This window comes from Lampris incognitus, chromosome 3, assembly GCF_029633865.1.
Source record: "Lampris incognitus isolate fLamInc1 chromosome 3, fLamInc1.hap2, whole genome shotgun sequence".
NCBI lineage: Eukaryota > Metazoa > Chordata > Actinopteri > Lampriformes > Lampridae > Lampris > Lampris incognitus.
The window spans coordinates 54,582,762-54,602,282 of record NC_079213.1 but is presented as its reverse complement, the minus strand read 5'-3'; the positions used below and the strand labels follow the sequence as shown (position 1 = coordinate 54,602,282).

Below are 19,521 nucleotides of genomic sequence, written 5' to 3'. Positions count from 1 at the left end.
TTGACACTGTTTCATTTTATGTATCATAAGATCTTGACACGGTTTTATTTTATGTATCATAAGATCTTGACACGGTTTTATTTTACGTATCATAAGATCTTGACACTGTTTTATTCTATGTATCATAAGATCTTGACACTGTTTTACTTTATCTATCATAAGATCTTGACACTTTTATTTTAAGTATCATAAGATTTTGACACGGTTTTATTTTATGTATCATAAGATCTTGACACGGTTTCATTTTATGTATCATAAGATCTTGACACTTTTATTTTATGTATCATAAGATCTGGACACTGTTTTATGTATCATAAGATCTGGACACTGTTTTATGTATAATAAGATCTTGACATGGTTTTATTTTATGTATCATAAGATCTTGAAACGGTTTTATTTTAAGTATCATAAGATTTTGACACGGGTTTTATTTTATGTATCATAAAATCTTGACATGGTTTCATTTTATGTATCATAAGATCTTGACACTGTTTTATGTATCATAAGATCTTGATACTGTTTCATTTTATGCATCATAAGATCTTGACACGGTTTTATTTTATGTATCACAAGATCTTGACACGGTTTTACGTATCATAAGATCTTGACACTGTTTTACGTTATGTATCATAAGATCTTGACACGGTTTTATTTTATGTATCATAAGATCTTGACACTGTTTTATCTTATGTATCATAAGGTCTTGACACGGTTTTATTTTATGTATCATAAAATCGTCACACTTTTATTTTATGTATCATAAGATCTTGACACGGTTTTATTTTACGTATCATAAGATCTTGACACTGTTTTATGTATCATAAGATCTTGACACTGTTTCATTTTATGTATCGTAAGATCTTGACACGGTTTTATTTTATGTATCATAAGATCTTGACACTGTTTTATTTCATGTATCATAAGATCGTCAAACTTTTATTTTATGTATCATAAGATCTTGACATGGTTTTATTTTATGTATCACAAGATCTTGACATGGTTTTGTTTTATGTATCATAAGATCTTGACACTGTTTTATTTTATGTATCATAAGATGGTCACACTTTTATTTTATGTATCATAAGATCTTGACATGGTTTTATTTTATGTATCATAAGATGGTCACACTTTTATTTTATGTATCATAAGATCTTGACATGGTTTTATTTTATGTATCATAAGATCTTGACACTGTTTTTTGTATCATAAGATCTTGACACTGTTTCATTTTATGTATCATAAGATCTTGACATGGTTTTATTTTACGTATCATAAGATCTTGACACTGTTTTATTTTATGTATCATAAGATGGTCACACTTTTATTTTATGTATCATAAGATTTTGACATGGTTTTATTTTATGTATCATAAGATGGTCACACTTTTATTTTATGTATCATAAGATCTTGACATGGTTTTATTTTATGTATCATAAGATCTTGACACTGTTTTTTGTATCATAAGATCTTGACACTTTTTCATTTTATGTATCATAAGATCTTGACACGGTTTTATTTTATGTATCATAAGATGTTGACACAGTTTTATTTTATGTATCATAAGATCTTGACACTGTTTTATGTATCATAAGATCTTGACATGGTTTGATTTTATGTATCATAAGATCTTGACACTGTTTTGTGTATCATAAGATCTTGACACTTTTTCATTTTATGTATCATAAGATCTTGACACTTTTTAATTTTATGTATCATAAGATCTTGACACGGTTTTATTTTACGTATCATAAGATCTTGACATCGTTTTATTTCATGTATCATAAGACCTTGACACGGTTTTATTTTATGTATCATAAGATCTTGACACTGTTTTATGTATCATAAGATCTTGACACTGTTTTATGTATCATAAGATCTTGACACTGTTTCATTTTATGTATCGTAAGGTCTTGACACGGTTTTATTTTATGTATCATATGATCTTGACACTGTTTTATTTTTTGTATCATAAGATCGTCAAACTTTTATTTTATGTATCATAAGATCTTGACATGGTTTTATTTTATGTATCATAAGATCTTGACACTGTTTTATGTATCATAAGATCTTGACACTGTTTTATTTCATGTATCATAAGATCTTGACACTGTTTTATGTATCATAAGATCTTGACACTGTTTCATTTTATGTATCATAAGATCTTGACATGGTTTTATTTTACGTATCATAAGATCTTGACACTGTTTTATTTTATGTATCATAAGATGGTCACACTTTTATTTTATGTATCATAAGATTTTGACATGGTTTTATTTTATGTATCATAAGATGGTCACACTTTTATTTTATGTATCATAAGATCTTGACATGGTTTTATTTTATGTATCATAAGATCTTGACACTGTTTTATGTATCATAAGATCTTGACACTGTTTCATTTTATGTGTCATAAGATCTTGACATGGTTTTACTTTATGTATCATAAGATCTTGACACGGTTTTATTTTATCTATCATAAGACCTTGACACTGTTTTATGTATCATAAGATCTTCACACTGTTTTATGTATCATAAGATCTTCACACGGTTTTATTTTATGTATCATAAGAAATTGACAGGGGTTAATTTTATGTATCATAAGATCTTGACACTGTTTCATTTTATGTATCATAAGATCATGACCCCGTTTTAATTTATGTATCATAAGATCTTAACACGGTTTTATTTTATGTATCATATGATCTTGACACGGGTTTATTTTATGTATCATAAGATATTGACACGGGTTTATTTTATGTATCATAAGATCTTGACACGGGTTTATTTTATGTATCATAAGATCTTGACACGGTTTTATTTTATGTATCGTAAGATCTTGACACTGTTTCATTTTATGTATCATAAGATCTTGACACGGTTTTATTTTATGTATCATAAGATCTTGACACGGTTTTATTTTACGTATCATAAGATCTTGACACTGTTTTATTCTATGTATCATAAGATCTTGACACTGTTTTACTTTATCTATCATAAGATCTTGACACTTTTATTTTAAGTATCATAAGATTTTGACACGGTTTTATTTTATGTATCATAAGATCTTGACACGGTTTCATTTTATGTATCATAAGATCTTGACACTTTTATTTTATGTATCATAAGATCTGGACACTGTTTTATGTATCATAAGATCTGGACACTGTTTTATGTATAATAAGATCTTGACATGGTTTTATTTTATGTATCATAAGATCTTGAAACGGTTTTATTTTAAGTATCATAAGATTTTGACACGGGTTTTATTTTATGTATCATAAAATCTTGACATGGTTTCATTTTATGTATCATAAGATCTTGACACTGTTTTATGTATCATAAGATCTTGATACTGTTTCATTTTATGCATCATAAGATCTTGACACGGTTTTATTTTATGTATCACAAGATCTTGACACGGTTTTACGTATCATAAGATCTTGACACTGTTTTACGTTATGTATCATAAGATCTTGACACGGTTTTATTTTATGTATCATAAGATCTTGACACTGTTTTATCTTATGTATCATAAGGTCTTGACACGGTTTTATTTTATGTATCATAAAATCGTCACACTTTTATTTTATGTATCATAAGATCTTGACACGGTTTTATTTTACGTATCATAAGATCTTGACACTGTTTTATGTATCATAAGATCTTGACATGGTTTTATTTTATGTATCATAAGATGGTCACACTTTTATTTTATGTATCATAAGATCTTGACATGGTTTTATTTTATGTATCATAAGATCTTGACACTGTTTTATGTATCATAAGATCTTGACATGGTTTTATTTTACGTATCATAAGATCTTGACACTGTTTTATTTTATGTATCATAAGATGGTCACACTTTTATTTTATGTATCATAAGATTTTGACATGGTTTTATTTTATGTATCATAAGATGGTCACACTTTTATTTTATGTATCATAAGATCTTGACATGGTTTTATTTTATGTATCATAAGATCTTGACACTGTTTTTTGTATCATAAGATCTTGACACTTTTTCATTTTATGTATCATAAGATCTTGACACGGTTTTATTTTATGTATCATAAGATGTTGACACAGTTTTATTTTATGTATCATAAGATCTTGACACTGTTTTATGTATCATAAGATCTTGACATGGTTTGATTTTATGTATCATAAGATCTTGACACTGTTTTGTGTATCATAAGATCTTGACACTTTTTCATTTTATGTATCATAAGATCTTGACACTTTTTAATTTTATGTATCATAAGATCTTGACACGGTTTTATTTTACGTATCATAAGATCTTGACACTTTTATTTTATGTATCCTAAGATCTTGACATCGTTTTATTTCATGTATCATAAGACCTTGACACGGTTTTATTTTATGTATCATAAGATCTTGACACTGTTTTATGTATCATAAGATCTTGACACTGTTTCATTTTATGTATCGTAAGGTCTTGACACGGTTTTATTTTATGTATCATATGATCTTGACACTGTTTTATTTTTTGTATCATAAGATCGTCAACCTTTTATTTTATGTATCATAAGATCTTGACATGGTTTTATTTTATGTATCATAAGATCTTGACACTGTTTTATGTATCATAAGATCTTGACACTGTTTTATTTCATGTATCATAAGATCTTGACACTGTTTTATGTATCATAAGATCTTGACACTGTTTCATTTTATGTATCATAAGATCTTGACATGGTTTTATTTTACGTATCATAAGATCTTGACACTGTTTTATTTTATGTATCATAAGATGGTCACACTTTTATTTTATGTATGATAAGATTTTGACATCGTTTTATTTTATGTATCATAAGATGGTCACACTTTTATTTTATGTATCATAAGATCTTGACATGGTTTTATTTTATGTATCATAAGATCTTGACACTGTTTTATGTATCATAAGATCTTGACACTGTTTCATTTTATGTGTCATAAGATCTTGACATGGTTTTACTTTATGTATCATAAGATCTTGACACGGTTTTATTTTATCTATCATAAGACCTTGACACTGTTTTATGTATCATAAGATCTTCACACTGTTTTATGTATCATAAGATCTTCACACGGTTTTATTTTATGTATCATAAGAAATTGACAGGGGTTAATTTTATGTATCATAAGATCTTGACACTGTTTCATTTTATGTATCATAAGATCATGACCCCGTTTTAATTTATGTATCATAAGATCTTAACACGGTTTTATTTTATGTATCATATGATCTTGACACGGGTTTATTTTATGTATCATAAGATATTGACACGGGTTTATTTTATGTATCATAAGATCTTGACACGGGTTTATTTTATGTATCATAAGATCTTGACACGGTTTTATTTTATGTATCGTAAGATCTTGACACTGTTTCATTTTATGTATCATAAGATCTTGACACGGTTTTATTTTATGTATCATAAGATCTTGACACGGTTTTATTTTACGTATCATAAGATCTTGACACTGTTTTATTCTATGTATCATAAGATCTTGACACTGTTTTACTTTATCTATCATAAGATCTTGACACTTTTATTTTAAGTATCATAAGATTTTGACACGGTTTTATTTTATGTATCATAAGATCTTGACACGGTTTCATTTTATGTATCATTAGATCTTGACACTTTTATTTTATGTATCATAAGATCTGGACACTGTTTTATGTATCATAAGATCTGGACACTGTTTTATGTATAATAAGATCTTGACATGGTTTTATTTTATGTATCATAAGATCTTGAAACGGTTTTATTTTAAGTATCATAAGATTTTGACACGGGTTTTATTTTATGTATCATAAAATCTTGACATGGTTTCATTTTATGTATCATAAGATCTTGACACTGTTTTATGTATCATAAGATCTTGATACTGTTTCATTTTATGCATCATAAGATCTTGACACGGTTTTATTTTATGTATCACAAGATCTTGACACGGTTTTACGTATCATAAGATCTTGACACTGTTTTACGTTATGTATCATAAGATCTTGACACGGTTTTATTTTATGTATCATAAGATCTTGACACTGTTTTATCTTATGTATCATAAGGTCTTGACACGGTTTTATTTTATGTATCATAAAATCGTCACACTTTTATTTTATGTATCATAAGATCTTGACACGGTTTTATTTTACGTATCATAAGATCTTGACACTGTTTTATGTATCATAAGATCTTGACACTGTTTCATTTTATGTATCGTAAGATCTTGACACGGTTTTATTTTATGTATCATAAGATCTTGACACTGTTTTATTTCATGTATCATAAGATCGTCAAACTTTTATTTTATGTATCATAAGATCTTGACATGGTTTTATTTTATGTATCACAAGATCTTGACATGGTTTTGTTTTATGTATCATAAGATCTTGACACTGTTTTATTTTATGTATCATAAGATGGTCACACTTTTATTTTATGTATCATAAGATCTTGACATGGTTTTATTTTATGTATCATAAGATGGTCACACTTTTATTTTATGTATCATAAGATCTTGACATGGTTTTATTTTATGTATCATAAGATCTTGACACTGTTTTTTGTATCATAAGATCTTGACACTGTTTCATTTTATGTATCATAAGATCTTGACATGGTTTTATTTTACGTATCATAAGATCTTGACACTGTTTTATTTTATGTATCATAAGATGGTCACACTTTTATTTTATGTATCATAAGATTTTGACATGGTTTTATTTTATGTATCATAAGATGGTCACACTTTTATTTTATGTATCATAAGATCTTGACATGGTTTTATTTTATGTATCATAAGATCTTGACACTGTTTTTTGTATCATAAGGTCTTGACACTTTTTCATTTTATGTATCATAAGATCTTGACACGGTTTTATTTTATGTATCATAAGATGTTGACACAGTTTTATTTTATGTATCATAAGATCTTGACACTGTTTTATGTATCATAAGATCTTGACATGGTTTGATTTTATGTATCATAAGATCTTGACACTGTTTTGTGTATCATAAGATCTTGACACTTTTTCATTTTATGTATCATAAGATCTTGACACTTTTTAATTTTATGTATCATAAGATCTTGACACGGTTTTATTTTACGTATCATAAGATCTTGACACTTTTATTTTATGTATCCTAAGATCTTGACATCGTTTTATTTCATGTATCATAAGACCTTGACACGGTTTTATTTTATGTATCATAAGATCTTGACACTGTTTTATGTATCATAAGATCTTGACACTGTTTCATTTTATGTATCGTAAGGTCTTGACACGGTTTTATTTTATGTATCATATGATCTTGACACTGTTTTATTTTTTGTATCATAAGATCGTCAACCTTTTATTTTATGTATCATAAGATCTTGACATGGTTTTATTTTATGTATCATAAGATCTTGACACTGTTTTATGTATCATAAGATCTTGACACTGTTTTATTTCATGCATCATAAGATCTTGACACTGTTTTATGTATCATAAGATCTTGACACTGTTTCATTTTATGTATCATAAGATCTTGACATGGTTTTATTTTACGTATCATAAGATCTTGACACTGTTTTATTTTATGTATCATAAGATGGTCACACTTTTATTTTATGTATGATAAGATTTTGACATGGTTTTATTTTATGTATCATAAGATGGTCACACTTTTATTTTATGTATCATAAGATCTTGACATGGTTTTATTTTATGTATCATAAGATCTTGACACTGTTTTATGTATCATAAGATCTTGACACTGTTTCATTTTATGTGTCATAAGATCTTGACATGGTTTTACTTTATGTATCATAAGATCTTGACACGGTTTTATTTTATCTATCATAAGACCTTGACACTGTTTTATGTATCATAAGATCTTCACACTGTTTTATGTATCATAAGATCTTCACATGGTTTTATTTTATGTATCATAAGAAATTGACAGGGGTTAATTTTATGTATCATAAGATCTTGACACTGTTTCATTTTATGTATCATAAGATCATGACCCCGTTTTAATTTATGTATCATAAGATCTTAACACGGTTTTATTTTATGTATCATATGATCTTGACACGGGTTTATTTTATGTATCATAAGATATTGACACGGGTTTATTTTATGTATCATAAGATCTTGACACGGGTTTATTTTATGTATCATAAGATCTTGACACGGTTTTATTTTATGTATCGTAAGATCTTGACACTGTTTCATTTTATGTATCATAAGATCTTGACACGGTTTTATTTTATGTATCATAAGATCTTGACACGGTTTTATTTTACGTATCATAAGATCTTGACACTGTTTTATTCTATGTATCATAAGATCTTGACACTGTTTTACTTTATCTATCATAAGATCTTGACACTTTTATTTTAAGTATCATAAGATTTTGACACGGTTTTATTTTATGTATCATAAGATCTTGACACGGTTTCATTTTATGTATCATAAGATCTTGACACTTTTATTTTATGTATCATAAGATCTGGACACTGTTTTATGTATCATAAGATCTGGACACTGTTTTATGTATAATAAGATCTTGACACTGTTTCATTTTATGTATCATAAGATCTTGACACGGTTTTATTTTATGTATCATAAGATCTTGACACGGGTTTATTTTATGTATCATAAGATCTTGAAACGGTTTTATTTTAAGTATCATAAGATTTTGACACGGGTTTTATTTTATGTATCATAAAATCTTGACATGGTTTCATTTTATGTATCATAAGATCTTGACACTGTTTTATGTATCATAAGATCTTGATACTGTTTCATTTTATGCATCATAAGATCTTGACACGGTTTTATTTTATGTATCACAAGATCTTGACACGGTTTTACGTATCATAAGATCTTGACACTGTTTTACGTTATGTATCATAAGATCTTGACACGGTTTTATTTTATGTATCATAAGATCTTGACACTGTTTTATCTTATGTATCATAAGGTCTTGACACGGTTTTATTTTATGTATCATAAAATCGTCACACTTTTATTTTATGTATCATAAGATCTTGACACGGTTTTATTTTACGTATCATAAGATCTTGACACTGTTTTATGTATCATAAGATCTTGACACTGTTTTATTTCATGTATCATAAGATCGTCAAACTTTTATTTTATGTATCATAAGATCTTGACATGGTTTATTTTATGTATCACAAGATCTTGACATGGTTTATTTTATGTATCACAAGATCTTGACATGGTTTTGTTTTATGTATCATAAGATCTTGACACTGTTTTATTTTATGTATCATAAGATGGTCACACTTTTATTTTATGTATCATAAGATCTTGACATGGTTTTATTTTATGTATCATAAGATGGTCACACTTTTATTTTATGTATCATAAGATCTTGACATGGTTTTATTTTATGTATCATAAGATGGTCACACTTTTATTTTATGTATCATAAGATCTTGACATGGTTTTATTTTATGTATCATAAGATCTTGACACTGTTTTTTGTATCATAAGATCTTGACACTGTTTCATTTTATGTATCATAAGATCTTGACATGGTTTTATTTTACGTAAAATAAGATCTTGACACTGTTTTATTTTATGTATCATAAGATGGTCACACTTTTATTTTATGTATCATAAGATTTTGACATGGTTTTATTTTATGTATCATAAGATGGTCACACTTTTATTTTATGTATCATAAGATCTTGACATGGTTTTATTTTATGTATCATAAGATCTTGACACTGTTTTTTGTATCATAAGATCTTGACACTTTTTCATTTTATGTATCATAAGATCTTGACACGGTTTTATTTTATGTATCATAAGATGTTGACACAGTTTTATTTTATGTATCATAAGATCTTGACACTGTTTTATGTATCATAAGATCTTGACATGGTTTGATTTTATGTATCATAAGATCTTGACACTGTTTTGTGTATCATAAGATCTTGACACTTTTTCATTTTATGTATCATAAGATCTTGACACTTTTTAATTTTATGTATCATAAGATCTTGACACGGTTTTATTTTACGTATCATAAGATCTTGACACTTTTATTTTATGTATCCTAAGATCTTGACATCGTTTTATTTCATGTATCATAAGACCTTGACACGGTTTTATTTTATGTATCATAAGATCTTGACACTGTTTTATGTATCATAAGATCTTGACACTGTTTTATGTATCATAAGATCTTGACACTGTTTCATTTTATGTATCGTAAGATCGTCAACCTTTTATTTTATGTATCATAAGATCTTGACATGGTTTTATTTTATGTATCATAAGATCTTGACACTGTTTTATGTATCATAAGATCTTGACACGGTTTTATTTTATGTATCATATGATCTTGACACTGTTTTATTTTTTGTATCATAAGATCGTCAACCTTTTATTTTATGTATCATAAGATCTTGACATGGTTTTATTTTATGTATCATAAGATCTTGACACTGTTTTATGTATCATAAGATCTTGACACTGTTTTATTTCATGTATCATAAGATCTTGACACTGTTTTATGTATCATAAGATCTTGACACTGTTTCATTTTATGTATCATAAGATCTTGACATGGTTTTATTTTACGTATCATAAGATCTTGACACTGTTTTATTTTATGTATCATAAGATGGTCACACTTTTATTTTATGTATCATAAGATTTTGACATGGTTTTATTTTATGTATCATAAGATGGTCACACTTTTATTTTATGTATCATAAGATCTTGACATGGTTTTATTTTATGTATCATAAGATCTTGACACTGTTTTATGTATCATAAGATCTTGACACTGTTTCATTTTATGTGTCATAAGATCTTGACATGGTTTTACTTTATGTATCATAAGATCTTGACACGGTTTTATTTTATCTATCATAAGACCTTGACACTGTTTTATGTATCATAAGATCTTCACACTGTTTTATGTATCATAAGATCTTCACACGGTTTTATTTTATGTATCATAAGAAATTGACAGGGGTTAATTTTATGTATCATAAGATCTTGACACTGTTTCATTTTATGTATCATAAGATCATGACCCCGTTTTAATTTATGTATCATAAGATCTTAACACGGTTTTATTTTATGTATCATATGATCTTGACACGGGTTTATTTTATGTATCATAAGATATTGACACGGGTTTATTTTATGTATCATAAGATCTTGACACGGGTTTATTTTATGTATCATAAGATCTTGACACGGTTTTATTTTATGTATCGTAAGATCTTGACACTGTTTCATTTTATGTATCATAAGATCTTGACACGGTTTTATTTTATGTATCATAAGATCTTGACACGGTTTTATTTTACGTATCATAAGATCTTGACACTGTTTTATTCTATGTATCATAAGATCTTGACACTGTTTTACTTTATCTATCATAAGATCTTGACACTTTTATTTTAAGTATCATAAGATTTTGACACGGTTTTATTTTATGTATCATAAGATCTTGACACGGTTTCATTTTATGTATCATAAGATCTTGACACTTTTATTTTATGTATCATAAGATCTGGACACTGTTTTATGTATCATAAGATCTGGACACTTTTATTTTATGTATCATAAGATCTTGACACTGTTTCATTTTATGTATCATAAGATCTTGACACGGTTTTATTTTATGTATCATAAGATCTTGACACGGGTTTATTTTATGTATCATAAGATCTTGAAACGGTTTTATTTTAAGTATCATAAGATTTTGACACGGGTTTTACTTTATGTATCATAAAATCTTGACATGGTTTCATTTTATGTATCATAAGATCTTGACACTGTTTTATGTATCATAAGATCTTGATACTGTTTCATTTTATGCATCATAAGATCTTGACACGGTTTTATTTTATGTATCACAAGATCTTGACACGGTTTTACGTATCATAAGATCTTGACACTGTTTTACGTTATGTATCATAAGATCTTGACACGGTTTTATTTTATGTATCATAAGATCTTGACACTGTTTTATCTTATGTATCATAAGGTCTTGACACGGTTTTATTTTATGTATCATAAAATCGTCACACTTTTATTTTATGTATCATAAGATCTTGACACGGTTTTATTTTATGTATCATAAGATCTTGACACTGTTTTATGTATCATAAGATCTTGACACTGTTTCATTTTATGTATCGTAAGATCTTGACACGGTTTTATTTTATGTATCATAAGATCTTGACACTGTTTTATTTCATGTATCATAAGATCGTCAAACTTTTATTTTATGTATCATAAGATCTTGACATGGTTTTATTTTATGTATCACAAGATCTTGACATGGTTTTGTTTTATGTATCATAAGATCTTGACACTGTTTTATTTTATGTATCATAAGATGGTCACACTTTTATTTTATGTATCATAAGATCTTGACATGGTTTTATTTTATGTATCATAAGATGGTCACACTTTTATTTTATGTATCATAAGATCTTGACATGGTTTTATTTTATGTATCATAAGATCTTGACACTGTTTTTTGTATCATAAGATCTTGACACTGTTTCATTTTATGTATCATAAGATCTTGACATGGTTTTATTTTACGTAAAATAAGATCTTGACACTGTTTTATTTCATGTATCATAAGATGGTCACACTTTTATTTTATGTATCATAAGATTTTGACATGGTTTTATTTTATGTATCATAAGATGGTCACACTTTTATTTTATGTATCATAAGATCTTGACATGGTTTTATTTTATGTATCATAAGATCTTGACACTGTTTTTTGTATCATAAGATCTTGACACTTTTTCATTTTATGTATCATAAGATCTTGACACGGTTTTATTTTATGTATCATAAGATGTTGACACAGTTTTATTTTATGTATCATAAGATCTTGACACTGTTTTATGTATCATAAGATCTTGACATGGTTTGATTTTATGTATCATAAGATCTTGACACTGTTTTGTGTATCATAAGATCTTGACACTTTTTCATTTTATGTATCATAAGATCTTGACACTTTTTAATTTTATGTATCATAAGATCTTGACACGGTTTTATTTTACGTATCATAAGATCTTGACACTTTTATTTTATGTATCCTAAGATCTTGACATCGTTTTATTTCATGTATCATAAGATCTTGACACTGTTTTATGTATCATAAGATCTTGACACTGTTTTATGTATCATAAGATCTTGACACTGTTTCATTTTATGTATCGTAAGGTCTTGACACGGTTTTATTTTATGTATCATATGATCTTGACACTGTTTTATTTTTTGTATCATAAGATAGTCAAACTTTTATTTTATGTATCATAAGATCTTGACATGGTTTTATTTTATGTATCATAAGATCTTGACACTGTTTTATGTATCATAAGATCTTGACACTGTTTTATTTCATGTATCATAAGATCTTGACACTGTTTTATGTATCATAAGATCTTGACACTGTTTCATTTTATGTATCATAAGATCTTGACATGGTTTTATTTTACGTATCATAAGATCTTGACACTGTTTTATTTTATGTATCATAAGATGGTCACACTTTTATTTTATGTATCATAAGATTTTGACATGGTTTTATTTTATGTATCATAAGATGGTCACACTTTTATTTTATGTATCATAAGATCTTGACATGGTTTTATTTTATGTATCATAAGATCTTGACACTGTTTTTTGTATCATAAGATCTTGACACTTTTTCATTTTATGTATCATAAGATCTTGACACGGTTTTATTTTATGTATCATAAGATGTTGACAGTTTTATTTTATGTATCATAAGATCTTGACACTGTTTTATGTATCATAAGATCTTGACATGGTTTGATTTTATGTATCATAAGATCTTGACACTGTTTTGTGTATCATAAGATCTTGACACTTTTTCATTTTATGTATCATAAGATCTTGACACTTTTTAATTTTATGTATCATAAGATCTTGACACGGTTTTATTTTACGTATCATAAGATCTTGACACTTTTATTTTATGTATCCTAAGATCTTGACATCGTTTTATTTCATGTATCATAAGACCTTGACACGGTTTTATTTTATGTATCATAAGATCTTGACACTGTTTTATGTATCATAAGATCTTGACACTGTTATATGTATCATAAGATCTTGACACTGTTTCATTTTATGTATCGTAAGGTCTTGACACGGTTTTATTTTATGTATCATATGATCTTGACACTGTTTTATTTTTTGTATCATAAGATCGTCAAACTTTTATTTTATGTATCATAAGATCTTGACATGGTTTTATTTTATGTATCATAAGATCTTGACACTGTTATATGTATCATAAGATCTTGACACTGTTTCATTTTATGTATCGTAAGGTCTTGACACGGTTTTATTTTATGTATCATAAGATCTTGACACTGTTTTATTTTTTGTATCATAAGATCGTCAAACTTTTATTTTATGTATCATAAGATCTTGACATGGTTTTATTTTATGTATCATAAGATCTTGACACTGTTTTATGTATCAAAAGATCTTGACACGGTTTTATTTTATGTATCATAAGATCTTGACACTGTTTTATGTATCATAAGATCTTGACACTGTTTTATTTCATGTATCATAAGATCTTGACACTGTTTTATGTATAAGATCTTGACACTGTTTCATTTTATGTATCAAAAGATCTTGACACGGTTTTATTTTATGTATCATAAGATCTTGACATGGTTTTATTTTATGTATCATAAGATCTTGACACTGTTTTTTGTATCATAAGATCTTGACACTTTCATTTTATGTATCATAAGATCTTGACATGGTTTTATTTTATGTATCATAAGATCTTGACACTGTTTTATTTTACGTATCATAAGATGGTTACACTTTTATTTTTTGTATCATAAGATTTTGACATGGTTTTATTTTATGTATCATAAGATGGTCACACTTTTATTTTATGTATCATAAGATCTTGACATGGTTGTATTTTATGTATCATAAGATCTTGACACTGTTTTACTTTATCTATCATAAGATCTTGACACTTTTATTTTATGTATCATAAGATCTGGACACTGTTTTATGTATCATAAGATCTTGACACTGTTTTATGTATCATAAGATCTTGACACTGTTTTATGTATCATAAGATCTTGACACTGTTTCATTTTATGTATCATAAGATCTTGACACGGTTTTATTTTATCTATCATAAGACCTTGACACTGTTTTATGTATCATAAGATCTTCACACTGTTTTATGTATCATAAGATCTTCACACGGTTTTATTTTATGTATCATAAGATCTTGACATGGTTTTATTTTATGTATCATAAGATCTTGACACTGTTTTTTGTATCATAAGATCTTGACACTGTTTCATTTTATGTATCATAAGATCTTGACACTGTTTTATTTTATGTATCATAAGATGGTCACACTTTTATTTTATGTATCATAAGATCTTGACATGGTTTTATTTTATGTATCATAAGATCTTGACACTGTTTTTTGTATCATAAGATCTTGACACTTTTTCATTTTATGTATCATAAGATCTTGACACGGGTTTATTTTATGTATCATAAGATGTTGACACAGTTTTATTTTATGTATCATAAGATCTTGACACTGTTTTATGTATCATAAGATCTTGACATGGTTTGATTTTATGTATCATAAGATCTTGACACTGTTTTGTGTATCATAAGATCTTGACACTTTTTCATTTTATGTATCATAAGATCTTGACACTTTTTAATTTTATGTATCATAAGATCTTGACACGGTTTTATTTTACGTATCATAAGATCTTGACACTTTTATTTTATGTATCCTAAGATCTTGACATCGTTTTATCTCATGTATCATAAGACCTTGACACGGTTTTATTTTATGTATCATAAGATCTTGACACTGTTTTATGTATCATAAGATCTTTACACTGTTTTATGTATCATAAGATCTTGACACTGTTTCATTTTATGTATCGTAAGGTCTTGACACGGTTTTATTTTATGTATCATATGATCTTGACACTGTTTTATTTTTTGTATCATAAGATCGTCAAACTTTTATTTTATGTATCATAAGATCTTGACATGGTTTTATTTTATGTATCATAAGATCTTGACACTGTTTTATGTATCATAAGATCTTGACACTGTTTTATTTCATGTATCATAAGATCTTGACACTGTTTTATGTATCATAAGATCTTGACACTGTTTCATTTTATGTATCAAAAGATCTTGACACGGTTTTATTTTATGTATCATAAGATCTTGACACTGTTTTATGTATCATAAGATCTTGACACTTTTATTTTATGTATCATAAGATGGTCACACTTTTATTTTACGTGTCATAAGATCTCGACATGGTTTTATTTTATGTATCATAAGATCTTGACACTTTTATTTTATGTATCATAAGATGGTCACACTTTTATTTTACGTGTCATAAGATCTCGACATGGTTTTATTTTATGTATCATAAGATCTTGACACTGTTTTTTGTATCATAAGATCTTGACTCTGTTTCATTTTATGTATCATAAGATCTTGACATGGTTTTATTTTATGTATCATAACATCTTGACACTGATTCATTTTATGTATCCTAAGATCTTGACACTGTTTCATTTTATGTATCATAAGATCTTGACACAGTTTTATTTTATGTATCATAAGATGTTGACACAGTTTTATTTTATGTATCATAAGATCTTGACACTGTTTTATGTATCATAAGATCTTGACACTTTTATTTTATGTATCATAAGATCAGGACACGGTTTTATTTTATGTATGATAAGATCTTGATGCTGTTTTATGTATCATAAGATCTTGACACTTTTATTTTATGTATCATAAGATCAGGACACGGTTTTATTTTATGTATCATAAGATCTTGACACTGTTTTATTTTATGCATCATAAGATCGTGACACTGTTTTATTTTACGTATCATAAGACCTTGACACGGTTTTATTTTATGTATCATAAGATCTTGACACTGTTTTATTTTATGTATCATAAGATCTTGACACTTTTTTATGTATCATAAGATCTTGACACTTTTTATTTCATGTAATTTTTAAGTTTTCTTTTAAGATCGTCGTAATTGTGTGTTTGGACGTATTTACTTGTGAATCAGCATCTTGGGCTTTGGGCATTTCATTCATACAAAAAGTGCTGCATCAACCGCCATACAATCAGCCAGTTTGATCACATATATCACAAAGAAGCCCGACAGTGACCCCAGGGGGGGGGGGGGTGAGGGGGCTAATTTAGTGACTCGAGCCAGGTATCGTTCAGTTATAAGTGCAATAAGCTAGTTCAGTTTCTCTTTCAATATTCAAAGATGCAATCCTTATTCAAATGTAAAAAACGGGGGCCCCGCTGCCAAAATATAAGACACATAAGACACAAGACTCAAACCTGTTATCACTCCCAAAAGTGACTGATGGTGTCTATATCCAAGGACACACAGCAAACACAACTAGGCCTACATGTGAGGCTTAGTGTTTTCTGGTGCTGTAAGAGGTTTTGTGTACATCAGTAATGCTGGTAAACGCTGCAGTAAAATGAGGCTTGTAGGTGTAATTATGACCGGCTGAGAAAGACAACATGCTTATCTTCCATCTCTGCCTCCCTCTCCTCACCTGTGTGTAAATATGCTTCAGTTTGACATGATCAAATACATCACAGACTGGGCCGTTCAGTCCCATGGAAAGGCTCATTAAGGATATGGAGGATTTAAGAAACAATGTTTGAAAAGTTTCAAGAATTGTCTTTGAAATTATATTTTAAAATGTTACAACCGCAAAGTCAATGCCATAAATCCTGATAAATTGGAACTGGATCCAAAAATTAAGCATCCAATACAGACGACAAGAATCAATCCTCAATTCATGAAAAGTCATGTTATATATATAAATATAGTATGCGAACCTGTCAAGATATCCACATTAATGAATTAGATGGCTGCAACATGTTTCTGTGAAGGGGCGATCACCTCTGACCTCACTTGTACACATACAAGACTTTTGCCGATGACAGTGCCGTTTACTTAGCAGAGCATGATGGTGAAAGACAGAACCTTCAGAAGAATAAACGCACTCCTGCTAGTCAAAGAGAAAAGCACAGTGTTCCTACACAACAAGGGGATCATCTTAGTATTTTGAGATATTCCAAAGAGGCAATGAATAATTTGTTCTGCTTGTAATGTGGGTGCAGTAAATAAGGAAACGTCAGCGTCTTGCATCCCCCCCCCCACCAACCACCAAGTCAGCAGCACAACAATAACAGGATTACAGAGGTAAAAAAAATAAATTAAAATGACTCTGCAGAGTTATCTAACACCTGAGGGGGGAAATCACTTGCAAACGATAGAAAGAGAAAAGCCATCCAAGTTCGGACCAACTGAGCATGTGCTGTACTTCAGCAATGCCATTCTTCAGAATCATTTGCATTTAAGTTACACGTGGCCAGAAGCTGAGCAGTACGACCCTTAAGCTCCTCCACTGCTGACCACCGATAAGGTCTATATCAGCAGCTAGAGGTTCAGTGCCTTGCTCAAACATAGTGGTAGCTGTTGGGCAATGGCAGAATGTGACGCATTCTCTTTCCCCAAATACATGAACCAAATCATCAGTCAAGGTTTTCTAACCTCGGCTACGCAACTTGGATTAAATTGTTAAAATGTTCGGTTCTGGATGATCATTTCAAGTTTTAATTAATTCACACAGAATTCAGGCATAGATTACAGTGTACCTGATACTGTAGAAAACACTGGGGTACAATACAGTGAGCAACTCACACTGCAACATGTCATTATTTTGTGTCATGTAGTCTTGAGAAATACATGCGAGGCACCGGGAAGAGGAATGTGTTCCACGTGCTGGGAAGGAGAGTCAGAGCTGGTGCCTCACATGTGAGCTGTTCTGCGGGGATGTGGTTACCTTTTCCTCCTGTCCCCTGGCCCCCAGGCTTATTATAGAGGTAGATATCACCGTCAGGAAGTTCACTGCTCAAATGGAAGTAGTGCTGGAGAGAGACAAGGGACAGAGAATCAGCCCCAGCACACTTCAGACATACAAGTTAGCATTGTTGGGAAAAGAGCTGATTTCGTACACTATAATGAGACACGTCAAAGTGACTTTATTCCTTGCTACACTCTCTCAGGGCAGAAGACATCTCTCAGGTTCATTATTTTTCCTTTCAGAACTGTTAAAAAGAGCTGCATGTGTCGTCACGCCGTCGTCCATCAGTGTAAGCTGCTTCTTTGCAGAGCACGTTGCTCATGTCAGATGTTTTTTGAGTTAATACATCAATGCAGTCAGTGTATTTCAACAACAGTGAAGGCTTGCTCAATTTGATTTTCGGGGCATTCGGGTAACGTAGTGGTCCATTTTGTTGCCTACCAACACGGGGATCGCCGGTTCGAATCCCCGTGCTACCTCTGGCTTGGTCGGGCGTCCCTACAGACACAATTGACCGTGTCT

At 28.9% G+C, this 19,521-nt stretch overlaps 1 protein-coding gene across 1 annotated transcript in view; it reads right to left on the bottom strand.

Annotated features, from left to right (window-relative positions):
- The window catches only part of LOC130109761 (KICSTOR complex protein SZT2), a 223,277-nt gene extending 204,051 nt beyond the window's left edge, over positions 1–19,226 (bottom strand). The window contains exons 1-2 of the mRNA XM_056276744.1: positions 19,194–19,226; positions 18,979–19,063 (exon numbers count right to left, since the gene is read on the bottom strand). Of these exons, the coding sequence (XP_056132719.1) occupies positions 18,979–19,063; positions 19,194–19,226 (118 nt within the window). The remainder of the gene's footprint in view (positions 1–18,978; positions 19,064–19,193) is intronic.
- Positions 19,227–19,521: the final 295 nt, after the last annotated feature.